The 18,046-nt window shown below is 47.9% G+C and overlaps 2 protein-coding genes and 3 pseudogenes across 2 annotated transcripts; 2 read left to right on the top strand and 3 right to left on the bottom strand.

The window, feature by feature from the left end:
- Positions 1-1,566: 1,566 nt before the first annotated feature.
- SAPIO_CDS8735 lies at positions 1,567-2,712 on the top strand (annotated as a pseudogene; the record flags this gene model as incomplete).
- Positions 2,713-3,226: 514 nt separating this feature from the next.
- SAPIO_CDS8734 lies at positions 3,227-4,003 on the bottom strand (annotated as a pseudogene; the record flags this gene model as incomplete).
- Positions 4,004-4,927: 924 nt separating this feature from the next.
- SAPIO_CDS8733 (uncharacterized protein) lies at positions 4,928-6,905 on the top strand (the record flags this gene model as incomplete). The annotated part of the gene is made up of 5 exons (XM_016790310.1): positions 4,928-5,166; positions 5,225-5,317; positions 5,383-5,590; positions 5,651-6,655; positions 6,813-6,905. The coding sequence occupies 5 exons, from the start codon at positions 4,928-4,930 to the stop codon at positions 6,903-6,905; spliced, it is 1,638 nt and encodes a 545-aa protein (XP_016640056.1).
- Positions 6,906-10,370: 3,465 nt separating this feature from the next.
- On the bottom strand, positions 10,371-11,293 carry SAPIO_CDS8732 (uncharacterized protein; the record flags this gene model as incomplete). Its single annotated transcript, XM_016790309.1, has 4 exons — positions 10,371-10,392; positions 10,494-10,886; positions 10,942-11,024; positions 11,087-11,293. The coding sequence occupies 4 exons, from the start codon at positions 11,291-11,293 to the stop codon at positions 10,371-10,373; spliced, it is 705 nt and encodes a 234-aa protein (XP_016640055.1).
- A 1,962-nt stretch (positions 11,294-13,255) lies between these two features.
- SAPIO_CDS8731 lies at positions 13,256-14,884 on the bottom strand (annotated as a pseudogene; the record flags this gene model as incomplete).
- Between the last annotated feature and the right edge of the window lie 3,162 nt (positions 14,885-18,046).

The raw sequence follows: 18,046 nt of genomic DNA, 5'->3' as shown, positions 1-18,046 counted from the left end.
TACCGTTTGCAAAGATATAGTCCCCGAAAGTGTTGTTGGAAAAATGAAGGAAGGTGCCGATAAGTTGCCTGACTAGCTAAAAACTCGGCTGGAAATTCCACTGCCTCTTATACTGGAATGGATCCTAGTATGACGCACCAAATAACCCCGTATTTGATCCTCGCCAAAAGATTCGGTGCCAAAATTATAGTGCCAAAATTATAGTGCGACACAGAAGCCTATTCCGGTGTCGAAAAGGGCTTATTTACAGTGGTGTTTCCGTTAAATCATTGTGGTTATGGAACAGGCCGCACAGGCTTGTTCTAACAAGTGTTTATGACCCATGACTTGAGGTCCCACCGAGACCAGTGCATTCAGACAATCGGGCGTTTGTACGGAGAACGGAGTTGGGATAGTTTCCGTGTACCGGACTGAAGTGGGTGGTACACCCCCTGTCTGGTGGTCGAAATATCCGCCCAAGATTAGCCACGGGGTCCTTATGACACGCTTATCATGCTAAACCACTTCTTGCTGATTCGAGGGATTACTCTTCACTTGCGAAAAGATTCTCGGGTGAAGATGCAGATAATTTGGACCCCCTGATACCATAATTTAGTAACGGAAGAGCCTTGATGTGGGCGGTATACTAGGTAGATAGTGTGGTACTAAACTTATACGTACTGTACACACGTTGGTTTGAGCGTGCTGTCAAGAGTCGAATGGTCGAGACCCCGCAATCTGGCGTCTCCACCCGGGTGGGTAGTCAGTGGAGTAGAAACGACGTCCGTACCACCCATTTTTCGAGGCCAAATATTTCTCTACTAGGAATACAATAAAATATAAAAATATATTATACTAAATTATATACTATTTAGATCTAAATAAAGCATTATATTTTAATATACTATTTATAAAATATTATTTTTATTTATAATTATTAACTTTTAAATTTAGAAAAATATATTTTTAAAATTATATAATAAATATTTTAATAATATTTATAATTAATTACTTAATTACTATTTATTTTAAATTTAAATTTATCTATTTTAAAAAAATAAAATATTTTAATAATTTATATAAAAAGTAAATAATATTATTATTTTTTATTTTAAATTAATTTATTAATTATTATTATATATTATATTAAATAGATTTATTATTAGTATATAAATTTAAATTTTAAATTATAATTTATTTAATATATAATATATATAAATTTATTTATTTATATTTTATATAATAATAAATTAATATAATTAATAAAAAATTTTAAATTTTAATATCTATTAATTATAATATACTTTATATAGTTAAATATAAATTTATATAAATTTATATTAAGTAATTGTTAAGATATTAATATTTTTAATTTTATTTTATTAAAATACCGTGGTCGGACACTTTTTCTACTCCACTGGCTAGGGAAACTCTACGGTGTTGAAATACGCGGATGGCCCCAAAAGGTCTTATATACCCTGAAGACTCGCATCCATCTTGTTCGGTGAAGTGCAGCTCATTAAGTGATACCTGTCACAGCCGAAGCCATTTCCAGCCTCAAGTCCAACAACGCAATATATCTACATCATGTCTAACAACGCGACTGCCGGGAAGAATCGCGCATTGTGGTTGCATTCATACGATAAGCCTTTAGATTTGATCGAGTTGCCAGAGCCTGAGGCTGGGCCGGGATCAATCGTGATCAAAGTCCTCGCAACGGGATTATCGCCCTTCGTGGAGGACATCCACAATGGTACTCTGGACGTCTACAACCTGCACTTGCCGCTGGTTCCTAATCCAGGCGCCATCGGCCGTGTGCACTCTACTGGGCCGGACACGATCGTCTTCAAACCTGGTGACCTAGTATATTACGACCCAATGGTTCGAGCCCGCGATCATCCTGGTGTCTTCATCTTGACCGGACATCATGGCGGAGAGGGCGAAGCTGGGAAAAAGCTTATGCAGGGCGAGTGGAGAGACGGTTCGCTACAGCAGTATCAAAAAGTGCCGCTCGAAAACTTGTACAAACTTGACGAAGATCGACTCTTAAAACAACTGGGTTACCATCCCGCAGAGCTCTCAGAAATCGGCCTCCACTCCATGGTGTTAGGAGCACTGGTGGAGGGTGCTGAAACACGAATCGGCGACACGGTCATCGTGGGCCCTGCCACGGGCCTCTTCGGTGGTAGCACGGTCGAGATGGCGCTTCTACTCGGCGCATCGGTGGTGGCACTAGGTCGAAGCAAGGAGAAGCTGGATCGGCTGGCGAAAAGGCTGGGTGATCCTGAGCGACTCACTACCGTTGTTATGACCGGTGATGTCAAGGTGGACGCTGCCGCGATCAAGGCTGCGACACCGCGAGGAGAGGGTGCTGACGTGTTTAACGACTGGTCATCGAGCTCACTTGACCATGCGCCTTTCTATACCGCGGCTTTTCTCGCCCTCAAGCCCAAGGGCCGCGTCGCCCTGAGTGGTGCACCAAGCGGTTATGTCAATATCCCATATACGTTCACTATGCATATGGGCATCAAGATTACTGGACAAAGCATGTGCAGTCGAGACACTATCTTGCAGGTATTGAAGATGGTGGACTCTGGTGTGCTCAAGCTCGGCCTGAAAGGCGGGGCAGATGTCGCATTTTTCACTTTGGATGAGTATCTCGAGGCACAAGAAAGGGCCCAGAAGGAAGGTGGCTTCAAGAACTTCACCTACGTGACTCCCAATATCGAGTAGACTCAGATCCGTGTGTGATGTGAGTTCACGCTTACGCGGTAGCCATTAGTATAGAGATGAATACAAAAGATATACCAACAAAGCGTATACGTTAGTACCGAACGCTGTAATGATACATAGCGTTGAGCTTGTGGTGTTTGTGGCTTTTTGTGCCGTATTATAGTGAATACCGAGGTTTGACCCCAAAAGTTCCAACGGGGCGGCTAGATAGCCGTCAGAATTTTGAATGTATCCGTGTATTGAAGATTGAATCGATGAAGATTGAATCAATCTACCGCCTCTTTTCCTCGGCCTAGGCTCATATTTGTTACTTTCAATGTACCTCACCAAGGTGGGCTATCAAAGTTGCAGGAAAGTGATCTTCATTTGACTTCCAAAGAGCTGAGGGAAGGTTGACAACGGCTATCTACGTGCTTTATCCCTTTGGAAATTCGGCCAGCCATGAAGGGGGCGTCATGATATACATGTTTGTTCTGTCATCTACAAATACCCCAAAGCGTCGGCGACGACCTATTTACACAACAGTTCCACCACCCACGGGTAGCCAGACACCATTGATCCATCCAGATCGTTCTTCGCACAAGATTGCCACGGCCCAGGCGACCTCCTCCGTTTTCGCCTCTCGTGGGGCGACAGGGGTGGCCTCAATGCTCGGCCGCAACATGTCCCGCACCGCCTGTGGTGCCGCAAGATAGCCCTCCGTCGCGACGATACCCGGAGCAACGGCGTTCACGGTGCAACCGTACTTACGCGGTAGCTCCGCAGACCAGCAACGGGTCAGCGTCTCAATCATGCCCTTAGAGCCGGCGTACATGCTCTGGCCGGGCGCCGGGATGCGCGACGACCCGCTGGCGATGTTGACGATGCGCGAGTTCTTGTTCGATAGGATTTTGAGTACCTCGCGCGTTAGGAAGTAGGTGCCTCGACAATTGAGATTGACCAAGCGGTCCCAGAAGCCCTCGATCTTAGCGTCGTCCGAATCATCTAGCTGGCTGGGTAGCATGATGCCAGCGTTGTTGACCAGGATATCGACGTGGCCAAAGGCGTCGGCGGCCGCTTTCACCAGATTTTTGACACCCTCGTAGGTTCCCAGGTCCGCCTCGACGGCGATCGACTTGTTTGGTTGGGGGAAACTGGCTAACACATCTTCGGCATCTACTTTATTGGTTGCTGCGGGATAGTTGACCACCACGTTGACGCCACGAGATGCCAGTTCAATGGCGCAGGCCTTGCCGATGCCGGCTGACGACCCGCTGACGATGGCAACTTTTCCTTGGAGGGAGGATACCATGGCGATGAGATGTGCGAGGAAGTTCGTAAAAAAGAGAGCCACTTTTACAGTACACTCCCGTCTGTGACGACAAACTATCTCACTTAATTAGGGCTTCAAAGAATGAGTTTATTCCTTCTTTGGCCAGGTCTCGTTCAAGTTGTTGCCCACATCGGACATAAGCCAAAAACCGATCACCACCCCGAGAAGCCACCATTTTGTGGGTTGGGTGGGCGTAGCTTTAGCTGGCCTCTTCTTGCTCCGAAGGTCAGATAATAGTCATGCCGAAGTTATCTCCTGAAAGCACAGAACCCGTTCTGCAGACTCCACCCGCATTGCCCCTTGGCCTGGCTACTCCAAAGCGACGAGTAAAGGCCGGCGGTGGTTCCTGAAACTCAAATCATACCCACCGAACCCACCACCACCTAGACGCCTAGACCCACTTTTCCCCCACCTTCCCCAACGCTTGGTGGTACACTTCTGATGGCCACAACCTCCTCCGAATGTTGTAACTTTCAGTTCTATGACTATCTGGTCGGGGTGTGTACCCGTCCGAGTGTCCGAGTGGGGTCAGGAGCTGTCAATGGATGACGACCCGGATACTGGAAACATCTAACTACCGGATCGTGTACTGAGGTACCAGAAGCTCAGATGATGATGAGCCCACCGTTAAGTTCGAGACTTGGTCGGTTGTTACCTGCAAGGATAAGTTTCTAAAGGAGTTTGTGTAGCCACCTGGCCGGCGCCGAGACCCGCTAGCATCTGAGTGCCCGCTGATGATTCGAATCCATAGTTTACCGGTGGCCAAGAGGCGCGCTTCAGGATGTTTGGGGTGGCCCCACCCACTGTCAAATTCCGTGTCTTGTAAATAACCCCCATATTATTCGGTACATTTTGCGGATCATCACAAACACAAGGCAGCTGTCTATCCAAAAGGTCGCAAAAATGGTCAAATTCTACGAAGACAGGGCGCTACAGGAGAAGCATGACAGCACGTATCAGACTTTACCGAAACCCGTGCGTGTTCTGCCTCCAGGGCTCGATGAAGCAGCATTCGACAGAGTATTGATCGAATTCCTTGCCATTGTTGGCAAAGAGAACGTCGCTTCTGGAGACGAGGTCATCAATTTCAAAGATCCGTATCCTCTGGACAACGAAGCCCACCAACCCTCGGCAGGCGTGTGGTAAGCAAATTGCCATGTTATCATTTTAACCAATGGAGAACCTATTGACCGTGAGCAGTCCTGCCACCCTCGAAGAGGTCCAGGCTATATTGGACGTGTGTAACCGCTATGTGGTTCCGGTATGGACCTGCTCGCAGGGCAAAAACTTTGGGTAAGTCTTGCCACAGGCTTTTCACCAACTTTCCGGGATGCTGGACTGATTTTTTTTTTCTCCAGCTATGGAGGTCCAGCCCCTCGAGTGGATGGCTCCGTTGTACTCTCGCTCCATCGCATGAACAGAATCATCGAAGTCAACGAAAAACATGCGTATATTGTCGTCGAGCCTGGTGTAACATTTTTCCAGATGTACGAGTACTTGCGTGAGCACAGGAGCCGACTTTGGATCAGTGCCCCTGCTTTAGGCTGGGGCAGTATTGTCGGTAATGTAAGACTTGAATCGGTAACTAGAGGTTAAGGTGCTTCGAGCTTATTTACGTCTGTCTAGACTCTCGATCGAGGCCACGGGTATCTTCCGTCTGGCGACCGTCAACACTTCATAGCGAGTATGGAGATTGTCCTCGCGAACGGGGAAGTTATGAGAACTGGCCAGTGGGGTCTGAAAGACGGGCCGGCCACACACTTGTGTAGCAATCAATTTGGACCCCAAATACACGGCCTTTTCCTTCAGAGCAACCTAGGCGTGGTAACAAAGCTAGCCCTGCACCTCGATATCGCCCCGCAGGCTATGATCTCCGTGGTAGTGAGTTGCCCCGAAGTCTCCCAGATAGAAGGCTTGATCGACTCGTATGAGGAACTCTACCGAGAGCGAATATTACAAGGCCACCCTTCGATTCACAATGTCAACCATTTCGCAACTCGGTTTTCGCGTAAGTACGAACAGCAAACCGACGCTGGCCCATTAAGCAAGACGAGTCTCGAAAAGTTAGCCGCAAAATTCGGCACTGGTTATTGGCGGAGTAATTTCGACCTCTATGGTACAAAGGCCATGGTTAATCTTCGTTGGGAGAGAGTCCAAGAAGTTCTGTCCAACAATATTCCTGGCTGTAAAGTGGAACATACCTTCTGGGAAGGTGAAAACGGCGGGCCTGTGGACCAGACGAAAATTGGTACAGTGGGCGCCGGTGTTCCCGCCATGTTTGCTGCTGCCCTGGCTGATTACAACCTCCCTGCCGATGGAACTGGTGCCGGTGCCCATACCGACATTACGCTCCTGCTCCCGAGTAACGGTAAGATAGTCCATGATTGGTTTGTCCGCATGAGAAAAATTATGGAGGATGCAGGTGCAGACCCTTTTATTGGGTGCCACGTCTGGGACCGACATGTACTCTTCGTCCAAGAGTATGTGTATGACAAGACGAGCGCCAGTGCACGAGCACGGGGCCGGGAAATCATGACCGCTATCGTAGACGAAGCTAAGAGATCCGGCTATTCCACATATCGATCACACTTAATGCACATGGGTAAGTCGCCATCTTTTGAAGCTATTGAGGTCCGACTTACTGACGAGGCGTTAAAGATAAAATTCAAGACTGCTTCGAATTTAACAACCATATTTACAAACGATTTGTCGAGCAAATCAAGGCGAGTTGATAGGACTCTCTATATGTTATGTTGTTCGTTGATCAATACTAATCGCTATTCAATAGGCCAGCATCGATCCCCGCGGCATCTTGTCGCCTGGAAAGAACGGTATCTGGCCTTCAAAGCTGTCGGAGAATTTTGGACGGCTCAAGATATAATAGACATGACTGGAGAAGACAGCGGTCATTAGGTTGGCAAGACCAGGTGTAGCCATGTTAATATCTTCGCAGGCTTAGACGACCCGTAGCTTTGTAGGTCCCCAGGCCTTGGGATTATATACAATTTTGTTCGCCATACTCCCATACGCTTGACCTGGTAGAAACACTTTCCTTTTTCCTTGGGCGCGACCAATCCACCTGGGTCTTCCGCGGCGCCCTTGGCTAGTGAAGCCGACCTCTGCTGAATCACGCGGGGCGTAGGCCTAGAATGCTTTTCTCGATATTGTTCACCGATGAATATGCAAACAGCAAGAAGGCATTAATGGGGTTTCCTGCCGCCCGACAGAGGAATAGATAAGAAGGGGGCATAGAGTACTAATCCGGTGGATTGAGTATGCATTCATAGTCAAAGGTTCTCTTTCTAGATCGTTCCAATTATAAGAAAGAAATAACACACTCAAATTGGGCAGAAAGGCAGAGAGGATAAAAGTATCATCGGATGCACGTAGACGCTAAAATCTACCGGGTGGCTTGGAGGATTTAAGCATAGGATCGGGTGACGGGTAGCAATATCACACAATCTACGAACATAGTCAGAACCGATAGCTTAGAGAATTGGACTTCACTGGTACCTTGACTGTCACTTTGCTAAATGTCACTCTGAAGAGGTGGTTAGCATGGCAAAGTTTGATGAGGCGAAGCCGTTCAACACCAATCAATGCAATTGGTAAAATAGGTTAGGTAGATGACGGGACCCATTGAAATCACTTCTTGGTCAAAAATATAAGGGAGCTTGATCCTCGGTAAGGCTGGTACCTAGTTTCATTAGTGAATCCGGCCGCTGTCTCCCATGTGCTTCGCCGAATAAACCCATCCCGGCTGAACAAGATCTTCAGCACGGCTATGCGACAAATCTTGTGGTCCTTTCTTTCATAAGGCTATCCCAACTCTCAACAGGAATAAATTCTTGGAACGCCAGCTTTCCGCCACGTGGTCGTCGGTAAACCCAACGACCACCACGTCTTGGAAATCCCCCTCTCATGTTGCACAAAATGTACTCTCCCCCGTCGGTTTTAAGGTCGTCGTTGATTGAAACACTGCCTAGTTTGGACCTGCAAGATTGCGTAATAGATAGATGTCATGGCGTAAGCCTAACAAGTTGCGATGCCATATATATTGGGTCCTAAGTCATATCCGCCGAGCGCGGATATAGTGGTCTTTTTGTTCTACATTAGGAATCAGGTGACCCAGGCTGACTCCACCACAATTTGGCGGTAGGGACAAACATGGCTGGATTGTGACGATGGGCTCCCTCATGGTAGGTTGGATAGCCTAAGAAATTAAGTCGGCCTCAAGATGAAAGATACCGGGGAGGGAGATACCGAGATGGGAGATACCGGGTAGGAGGCGATATTAACAAAAACCTCCAGCTAGATAGCTTTCCTCTTCTTCTTTTCCCCAGACTTGATACTTCGTTGAATGCTACCGTGTTGATTTGAGATCTCGGTGCTTGAGTGTAATATGGTTCGGGATGATAAGAGGAGGCGCTCCCTTTTCTAATCACGACAAGGAGACCTTGTACCCTTCTCATGGAAGACTGCTTTTTATATAGAACGGATCGCGGAGTGTCCTTGCGACGTTCTTCGAGAAAAAGTTTTGCTACAATTTTAACTTGTTACCTTCCTTACCCCGTTGACAGGTCTCCTGCTCTGCGGGTAGATTGTACCTTAACAGAATTCGGCAGCTGGCTTTAATGATAGCAGATCCTATGGGATTTTTGTGGCAAATGCCTTGTCTTTAAGATTTTCACAGTAATGCGCACGCGTTCTGCTTTAATTTCGCACGAAGAGAAGCACCGTGATGTTGCGGTCTAAGGGTCCGTTTAGTAGTTTCCACTCAGAACTCCTCAAGGGCCTCCAAGGACCTTTTTCGTGAATTGGGATAGTCTGGCAAAAGTGAAATATATATATTTCAAATGTCATATAGTCCGGAAACTTTATATAAACATGCAAAACTGTGGAGGTTGTTGAGGTGAGGGATAGCATATAGGAGGAGCGATAGCATATGCCAGTTACTCAATGATATTGAAAATATCTATTAAATCGTAGATAACCCGTACGTAGAAGTGTTCTTTACACACTTCCTAAATGTCCGCTTTACTATACAGAGCTGGCGTGTCTCTCGGGGAGGACGGACTAATAGAAGCTCTTAGTCAAACGATATCCATCAAGGAAGCCTTAGCGGTATTGAAGACTGCTGAAACTCAACAGAGTTAGATACGTCCGGATTGATAGTCACGTGCTATGAGATGATAGTAGTAGCTGTGACGAGTAGTCTAGTGTTCAGTATGGGAAGTGCTAGGTTTGCATCCCGAAGTTTGCGAGTTTGATGATGGGAGCCAAGTTACCGAGTCGGCATGATAAGAGATGGCACTCGTTATCAGTGGGAGATATCAAACACCCGGCCCTCCCAAGATAGATTCTCTTCTTCTCTCTATTCACTAGACTTTATTTCTTCGTTGAATATACATGATTGCTCCGACTTCCTCTTAGCTGTAACAGTAGCTTCTGGGTAGCTTTTTTCTTCTCTCTCAGTTCGCTTTTCAATACAGACCATTTTGTTCAGATCTCGCTCCCGTTCGTAGCTTTCGGTTTCTTCAGCCCAACATTTGCCTTCCTAGGTCTCAACAAAGGTGGGTACCACGTGAATAAGTATGTTTCTAGTGGTATGTTACCGGCCCATCTCCTTGCCACAGTATCTCGCTGAGTATCACAAGGATCGAACGTCGTGGGGTAACTTGAAATGCAACGGTACTATGAGGGATAATAGCAGGGTGAGAGTGTCTCAGGCTTCATACCTAGTGCGCGCGACTCAACACGCATTAGGATTTGAGTCTTAACTGTGCGATTAAGCATTCGATCTTCCGGCCAAGAGTTTGGGGCCCTGTTGGTAATAAGTATTAATCACAAAGAAAAGGCAACGAAGGAGGTGTGATATATACATTGCCAACTCGCCATGTCAACAAGCAGACTGGCACAGCTCTCCAGTGGGAAAAGCGTATGATCGTGCCCCTCCTGCTGTGGTGGATCATCCACTTCTGCAAATGCTTCGTTTATCAATGCGTTAAGGGACACACATGCCTGTTCTTCCGATGGGTTGGACCGTTGAGTCTGAAGGTGCCAGTACAGCAGGAGGCCTAAGAGCAGATAGTTTAGATAGAGTTATAGACTGTCCGGTCAGGCTCTGTAGGGCTCAGTGAGAAACTCTTTTGGGGAGTAATAAGGAAACATACAGCCTTCCACCATCCCCGGTACGGACGGTGGTGGTAAGCGATAAGACCCAGCGTTATGCAAATTGGTCAGGCCAAGTTGACAATTTTTTTTGAAAGTTTCACCAGCACGTCTTAGAGCCTTGTCTAAATGCTCTGATCGAGCCCCTTCGAAGACTTGAGTTATGTATGTAACATCACTGACCGCCTCGGGAGTATCTAATAGGTTTATCAGCGACGAGAGCTGGCAACTTGCGTATAAATGAAAGGTTGCAGAGTCTAGGAGCGATCTAGAACATTGCAGGAGCGGCGACGGTAACGAGATGTCCGAGTCATCACTGAGTTCGTTGAACATTTCGAGGAGAACATTGATCGACCTGTCCAATCTTGAAGCGAAGCTTGTGTACAAGTCAACGTATCTGGCGCCTGTAGCCCTCTCGAATGAGCAGATTTGGTAAAGGACCGCGGCAACAATGGTAAGGAAACCAAAATTGCTGACTTGTCGTTCGGGCTTTTGACCCATGTTGATGGAGTCAAGTGCTTCTGAGAAATTCAAAACTTCGGGCGGCTGATTCCACTCCTCCTCAACCATGAGCCAGTCTCTGGTTGATGAAGGAAGCGCGAATATAGGATCCATGTTGGTGAGATAGAGCGGACGATTGGTCGGAACGGAGCTAAAAGAGGCCTCAATGAGCATTCCCGCTGCAACGCACCTCGAATTAGGTTAGAATGTAGTTTATTCAGCTGGAAGGCTAAATACATACTTACCTATTAAGGCATTCTCGCTGCACCCATTCATGGTAGGCCTCAGATTGGACAGGCTTTAGTTCCGCGAGTGCATCGGCTAAGAGCTAAAGAAGCCTATTGTTTCAGAGTCTAGTTTTGTCCGATAAGTTCCAATACAAAGACATACACTAGGAAGGAAAGTGATTGCTTTGAATGAGCTTTGACGCAATTGCCAGACATCGGTGTAGGCACCAAAATACCCAACGAGGAGGTTTACTTGCACGACCCACAGCTGGATCTTCTTTTCGTCTTTTCCGGGAATGTGGTTTCTTTGCCCTACGTCCTGCGTCAGCGCATAGCCTTGGATGGTCAATTTCGCAGTGTCCCCAACCATTGTGTGAATCCAGTGATAAGAGCTCCATAGCACTCGCGTGCAACCTTAAAGCTGTGAATTTGTCACACAGGCTCATTGCTCCGCAAGCCATAATTTCTATGAGTAGAGGTACTAAGACAGGGCACATGTCAGCAACGGTTTTCCGAGTATATGATTCACCCACCACTTACTTGGCGTGTTCACAATGTCAAACGAGGGTAGATGAATGATTGGCAGACAGGGAGCCATATGCTCGAAGAATGCTTTGACGTAACGAAGGACACTGTGTTTGGTGGGAAAGCGAAATAAAGGAATCTTCCGTTCCGAGTCAAACGAAGCAAAGTTCGCCTGTAGTTTAGCGTACCCGTCATCATCAAGCACAAAGGTTTTACCATCAATCTGACTAAATAGTTGAAAATGCCGCGAACTTTGTACCGGGAATTCTAGAGCGGTAACAGGCGGAAAGTTTGATATACGGCAGTTTGGCATCGCGCGAGGTATATGTTGACCTGATGACAATTGTTGGAAGCCGGAGTCGAACAGCTGCCACAAGGCTGATTCTGACTCCGACTCTGCACCTTGACTGGAAGGAAGGCTATCGAGGCTAGAAGAAGCCAGTGGATCTAGAACGACATTGCTATCCAGCATATCGAGATCGCCAAGTCGCAGCTCCATGCTAGAAGCTATGGGCTCGACTTGCATGGGTTGGGGCTGGGGTAGTTCGGGCAGTGGTTGCAAGGTCGCAGTGCTGAATCCGTCAGAATTTTGCGAAGGGGTCGTGGTCACTGCCACCGCTGAATCAGTCTTCGATGTTACGTCGAACGAAGAAACGCCAACATGAGACTCGTCAGCGTTGTTCGCCTCGGCGTATATAAAGTGTGCTCGAATTACTTCCGCATGACAGTTCTTGATATGCCGAACAATCACGTCCTTCCTAGAGGATGAGACGGTGCAAAAAGAACAACTGAACGGCTTCTCCGGTCGATCTGGTTTGACTAACATTAGAGACGCCGCTTGATATGAGCGTGGGATTGAAGTAGACTTGCGTGTTTTCTCATGCCGTTGTAGGTGGGCTGCACGGTTAAAGCTAGCCTCGCAAACCGAGCATTGAAAAGCTTTCGGTCTACCAGTCGCCTGCCAGCGATTACGCCGCAGATTTGACCGGACCGGAACTGATGTAGTGGATGATATCATACCAGATTTCTGCGTCGGCCTGCGTCACGATCCCGACTGCGTCTCATGTGGGTTGGGGGAGACAGGGAAAATACGAGAGGGGAGAGTTTGAAAGACGGACTCTGGGAGACTAGACTAGGTAAAGAGTCGGGGTCACATGAGATCCTAGGCGGTAAGTGGAAGACGTGTAAAACACCAAGGACTTCCGGGGTAAGTCGGCTTAAGAAAAAGCGGGGTGCGGGGCTCGGCACTTGTTTTCCGGGGAACCATCCGCTTACGGATCAGGATCAGTTCTCCACGTAACTAACAAGATTACGTAACACGTAAATGTGCTAGATCAGCCTTACGGAGTAAACTTTGAACGATGCTAGGTTGGATCTTGCAGGGTTATTAGCGGGTAGTTTGATACTAGTTGGTGGGTTGTTGGGGAGCATGAGCTGCGTCTTCAGGATGCTGAGCAGCCAGGCTACAATGGCGTGGCCAAATTGTGGTTGGCATGAAGAGATAGAGCATAATGTCAGCACATGCCTCCTTAAAATTATTTTACCTACGGTTAGTTAAAAATCCGGATGTTAAGAAGGTAGTTACAGTTAGGCCAACCAGCTGATCTTTGCGCTCATGGCACCTCGTATATGATGATCACGGAGGGTAAAAGCAGTAGTGGGGGGATTCACATTGATACGATGCGTCCACTTTCTAGTAAAAAGTTATTATTGAGAAAACAAAAGCTTAGGATAATGAACGGTGCGTCAGTTAATTCCAGTGCTGCTAGCAGCAACATTTGGTAACACAAGCATCCAAGAACACTCTCTACTGATTCTCGAGGGGAAGCAATCCTTGGCCACTAGGTTTGGCGTCGGGAAAGTCAAGTGCAGGGTTGAAACTAGCCTCGCCTCCAGGAATATTCGCAACATCACACCAATTTCCATGAACCTGGTTCACCAGGCGGAAAGGGAATCTGATCAGGGCAATGGGTTTTGAGAATTGCCTAGAGTCCAACACAACCAATTCGCTGTAGCCCCGAGACATATGGTCGACCATACCGACCATGTATCCATCTGCTTCAGGGGCGTCGGCCGATCGAGGTATGAAGATAGGCTCTTCTACATAGGTGTTTTCCCCGGGATAAAAGTACTCGGTCTTGTTCGTCTCTCGATCATACTTGCAGAAACAGTTAAATCCCATGTATGATGGTGGAGCTTCAGGATAGACACCAATACAGTAGAAGTAGCGATATTTGCTGGTCAGGATGCGCTCGTCGATCCGTGGAAACTCCGCAGCATGGCTGATAGTGAGTTTAGGGTCGGGAAGTCTAGCACCATCGGGCTGTGAAAGATCGATCTCCCACAAGGGAATGTCGAATTGGTACTCCGGGGGGGGATTTTCTTTCGACGGCACCGGAATATCTGGACCGTTGAAGACAGGGAAGAAGTTGAAGCCCATAACTCTGCTCGTTTCGAGCATGATCTTTCCGTCCTCTTCCCAACCACCGACGGAGTGGATCGTGATGCAGTTGTTCCAGTAGTAAGTCCTCCATTCTCCGTCTTTCCAACCGGGTGGAAGGTTCTTTCCTCGCCTTCGTGGTGCAACTAGAAAGGCGGACTGGTGGGTAGGATCCCAACGCCAATGGTGCCCCCCTTCTTGCATACGTTTAAGGTCTGCATTAAAAGGCATGAGCAAGAGCACGATGAAATTCTTGGTAACGACGCAGTCGTGAACCATAGCGGGCCATGGAAGCTGCAACCAAGAAACATCTTTTGTGTTTCCATCCTTGTCTATATGGTAAATGACGGCGTCCAAGCTAGCAAGGCCTTTTGCCTCACACCCGAAGACAACGAGCTCGTTCGTATAAGGGTCGACCTTAGGGTGGGCCGCAAAGGTTTTGGAGTTTCCTGGTGCCTTGAATGGATCGTATTCCAGGGTTTCGAGGGTATTCGGGTTCAGTTCATAAGGCAGGTTCCCCTCCTTCAAAGCCAGAAGCTTCCCGGCCCAGAGAACAAGGTTTGTATTGGCAGTTGAATCGATAGCAGCTTGAACGCAAGGATGATGGGTATAGGGGTTCCGGTACAGCCCAAAGAGACGTTTGCCCGCCTTGCGTTCCAACTTCAATCGCTCCGTCTCAACATACTTGAGCATCATATCGACTTTCCCGTCGTGGAATCGGAAGGCGGAGACGTTCCCATCGCCCTCAACAGGGAGCCAGTTATCAGGGTGCATGGGGTAGAAAGGATCAACTGTTACACGATAGAACGTGCCTTTGATCTGCTTGGGGACCTCCCCAAAGATTTCCAGCTCGGTAATAGTTCCATTCCAACGATGAGGAGGGTGCATAACGGCTGGGTTGACGGACTTCTCCCATTGCGAGTGGAGACCAAAATTGGGATCGACGCTCTGGTTCATGGCAGCCAATGCCGCCTTGTGAGGATTTGGGTTATCCATGATTGATTGTTCGCGCCTTTAGGTGATGTGTGTTGCTTCCCAGAAAGGATGGTGCTGAAAATTCAGGGTTGTCGTTTGTAGTGCGGTCGTGCATAGATATGGACCTAGTTTCCTCCGTCGTGGCCGCTTCGAGAGATTGAAAAATGCCACTGTGTACCCCACGGGCAGGTGGGTGAAATGTCTGTGGGGTTTTCGTATATCCAACGTCACATTTTTTGGGGTGGATTGGAATAAATGGCGTTGCCCGAGATAGTATCAAATGTAGACGCCTTTCATACGATGGTACGGCGGCCGTTGTGCCTATACAACAGCATGCGTTTCGGCAACTGCATCTCTTGTCTTCATCGGGCGTTTCCATGGGCCCAAAAGCAGCTTGTGGCCGAGACCTTGGCGGGATTCATTTTGTGCCCCATCGGTGGGTGCAATTTTTCCCCGCCCGGTGGGGATGATCCACCGGTGAGTCCGGCTACATAGCAATGGGTGGGATCAAAAGTAAATACTGAGGTACATCAAGACGACCGAGGCCTTGACGTGACCCGTAAACGGTTTACCAACTTTGAACCCCTCACCAAGGTCGCGGCAAACCTGTGGGCGACCCAAAACCCGGACCTATTCATGTTTCTTTTCTTGTCGAAGCGCACTCTCGGCTACGCGAAAAAATTCTTGTTAGGTTCAGGGGGGTCTGTGTGTCCCACAAGAAACCCAAAAAGAGTGTAGAAGGGACACAATAAATATACTGAAACTCGTAGCTTTCCGTAGTTACATTGGTTATGCGGGTCGACTTCTGCATTCTGTTGTTAAGAGATCTTCTATATAACTATCTGGAAAATGGTACGTCGCTAGTCATAATTCCTCGAGCTCATAGCTTCCATGTAACCTAGGTGACTTCCGAGTCCTCTGTGGCCGCCCAGGGTATACTCTTCAGTTGAAATTCTAGGAACTAGGAGACTTCTCTTTTGTAGCAGTTCACGCGACTCTTGCTTTCCCTGCGCTTCCACTATATGCAAACGAGTCAGTCCTTTGGACTTATCCTCTGTGTTGCTTGGTGAGTGAATGTTAGGTATGTCGCACTGTCAGGAGGCCCAATTCTTCTTCTTTTTTCTTCCTCTTTAGATAATGGCCGGCAGAGGACCTGTTAATGAGACAATGAGGACGTGATGGATGAAGTGGGGGTTAAGGCCAAGCGGCCACGCACTCACCCCTTTTGGTCCTACCGTCAGGTAAAGTTTGATACCTTTCGGCCGGATTTCGGGGCCGGATCGGCGCATGAGGGTTAACATACAAATCCTTTACAGCTACTGTCAGATATGTAGAGATTCTATGAAAAGATTTAAACTTTGGTAGAGGCTTGTGTAAGAGCCCAAGCCAACTAATGCCCGTATGAACCGTTGCTGCGACAACGAGAACCCTCAACTTCAACAAAACAACCTCTCCGGCCTGTCTCTGACCGGCCTCCTTTCCCTATCGAAACCTTCCTGATTATTAGGCCTCTGTTAGATAGCACTATTTAGCTGAACCCTTACAGCCGGTCAATATTAGCATTCTGTGGGCGCGTTCCTTCCGCCCAGAGGTGGGTTGAAACGTGGTGGGGCGCCCATGGGTGGGGTAGGCTGTGAATATTGTGGGACGACGATGGATAGAGGTGGATAAAAAGGTAGGTCCATGGCCGGCTCGTAGCGAGACCATCCAGCCAGTCTGAGTTTACACCACATGAATTTGATCGCGCCGTGCCACTCTATATAAACCAATTGCGGCATTCCCAATTCAATCAAAAGACTCCCTTAGCTCGAGATATCTAAAAGTTTCCCCAATTTAACGCACGATTTATAGGAAGTCATCCTCAATGAGCCGCCCCTCGCGAAGCCACTTCGGCCTTCTAATTGAAAACAAAAATGTTTTCACGGACGAGACCTTTAACGTTTTAAGTCCTATTAGGCAAGAGACGCTCTATTCGGCTCCTGTTGCAACTGAAGATCTGGCCTTGAAGGCCGTGGAAAGTGCCAGTGTTGCCTTCGGGACTTGGCGAGACTCGACTCCGTTGGAGCGGCGTACAATTTTTCTGCGGGCAGCACAAATTCTAGTCGAAAGAAAGGATGAACTAATAGCAGCTATGATGGAGGAAACCGGTTCAAAACCCGCGTGGGCCGCTTTTAATATTAAGGTTGGGGTTGAATTGCTTCAAGAAGCTGCCGGCCTCGCAACTCAGATCAAAGGCGAACTGTTACAGAGTAACGACAAAGGCGGGTTACTCCGTCGCAATTTTCGGAGGATTTGCTAACGGTACACCAGGGACCCTTGCCATGGTGTTCAAAGAGCCTTGTGGAGTAGTCCTGGGGATCGCCCCTTGGAATGCCCCAATCGTGAGTATCATTCTGGGTTGATGTTTCTCAGCTGAGCATCTGACAAATCCGGCAGATTTTGGGCATCCGCGCCTTCGCGACGCCTCTCGTTTGTGGCAATTCAGTTGTGCTCAAAGCTTCCGAGTCTGCACCTTTTACTCAGTATCTAGTTGTCGACTCGATGATAAAGGCCGGCTTACCGGCCGGTGCGCTCAACTTCGTTTGTTGCCCCCGTGCACTGGCAACGTCTGTGACAGAAAGTATGATCAACCATAAAGCCGTCCAGCGGATTAATTTTACAGGCTCGACGACTGTAGGCAGAATAATATCCAATATGTGTGCGAAGGCCCTAAAGCCCGCTGTTTTGGAGGTACGTGCTTTTTCCTACATCCCTCGAGACCTGCAGCTAATGAGTGAGTAGCTGGGTGGGAAAGCTTCCATGGTCGTTCTTCGAGAAGCGAACCTCGAGGAAGCCTGCAAAGCAGCAGCATTTGGTGCCATGCTCCATCAAGGACAAATATGCATGTAAGAGAACTGCCCATGGGGATATCTTCATACTTGAAAACATACTAGAGCTTTCTCAGGTCCACGGAACGAGTTATAGTTCACAAAACCGTCTCCAGGAAATTTTTCGAGATGTTGAAAGCCAAGGTATGTGTAGATTCTTCTCAGACTGAGCGTCTTAAGGGCTAAGTTGGTGAAGATTGATACCTTATACGCCGCTGATCCCGCACAAGATCCTCAGGCAGCATTAAGCTCCTTGATTAATCCAGTTGCGGGTAAGCGAGTCGAAAGCCTTATCGTGGACGCTCTTTCCAAAGGC

Source organism: Scedosporium apiospermum (assembly GCF_000732125.1).
Source record: "Scedosporium apiospermum strain IHEM 14462 chromosome Unknown SEQ_SAPIO_0124, whole genome shotgun sequence".
Taxonomy (NCBI): Eukaryota; Fungi; Ascomycota; class Sordariomycetes; order Microascales; family Microascaceae; genus Scedosporium; species Scedosporium apiospermum.
Note: the sequence above shows the minus strand (reverse complement) of the source record. Positions and strands in the feature narration are given on the sequence as shown.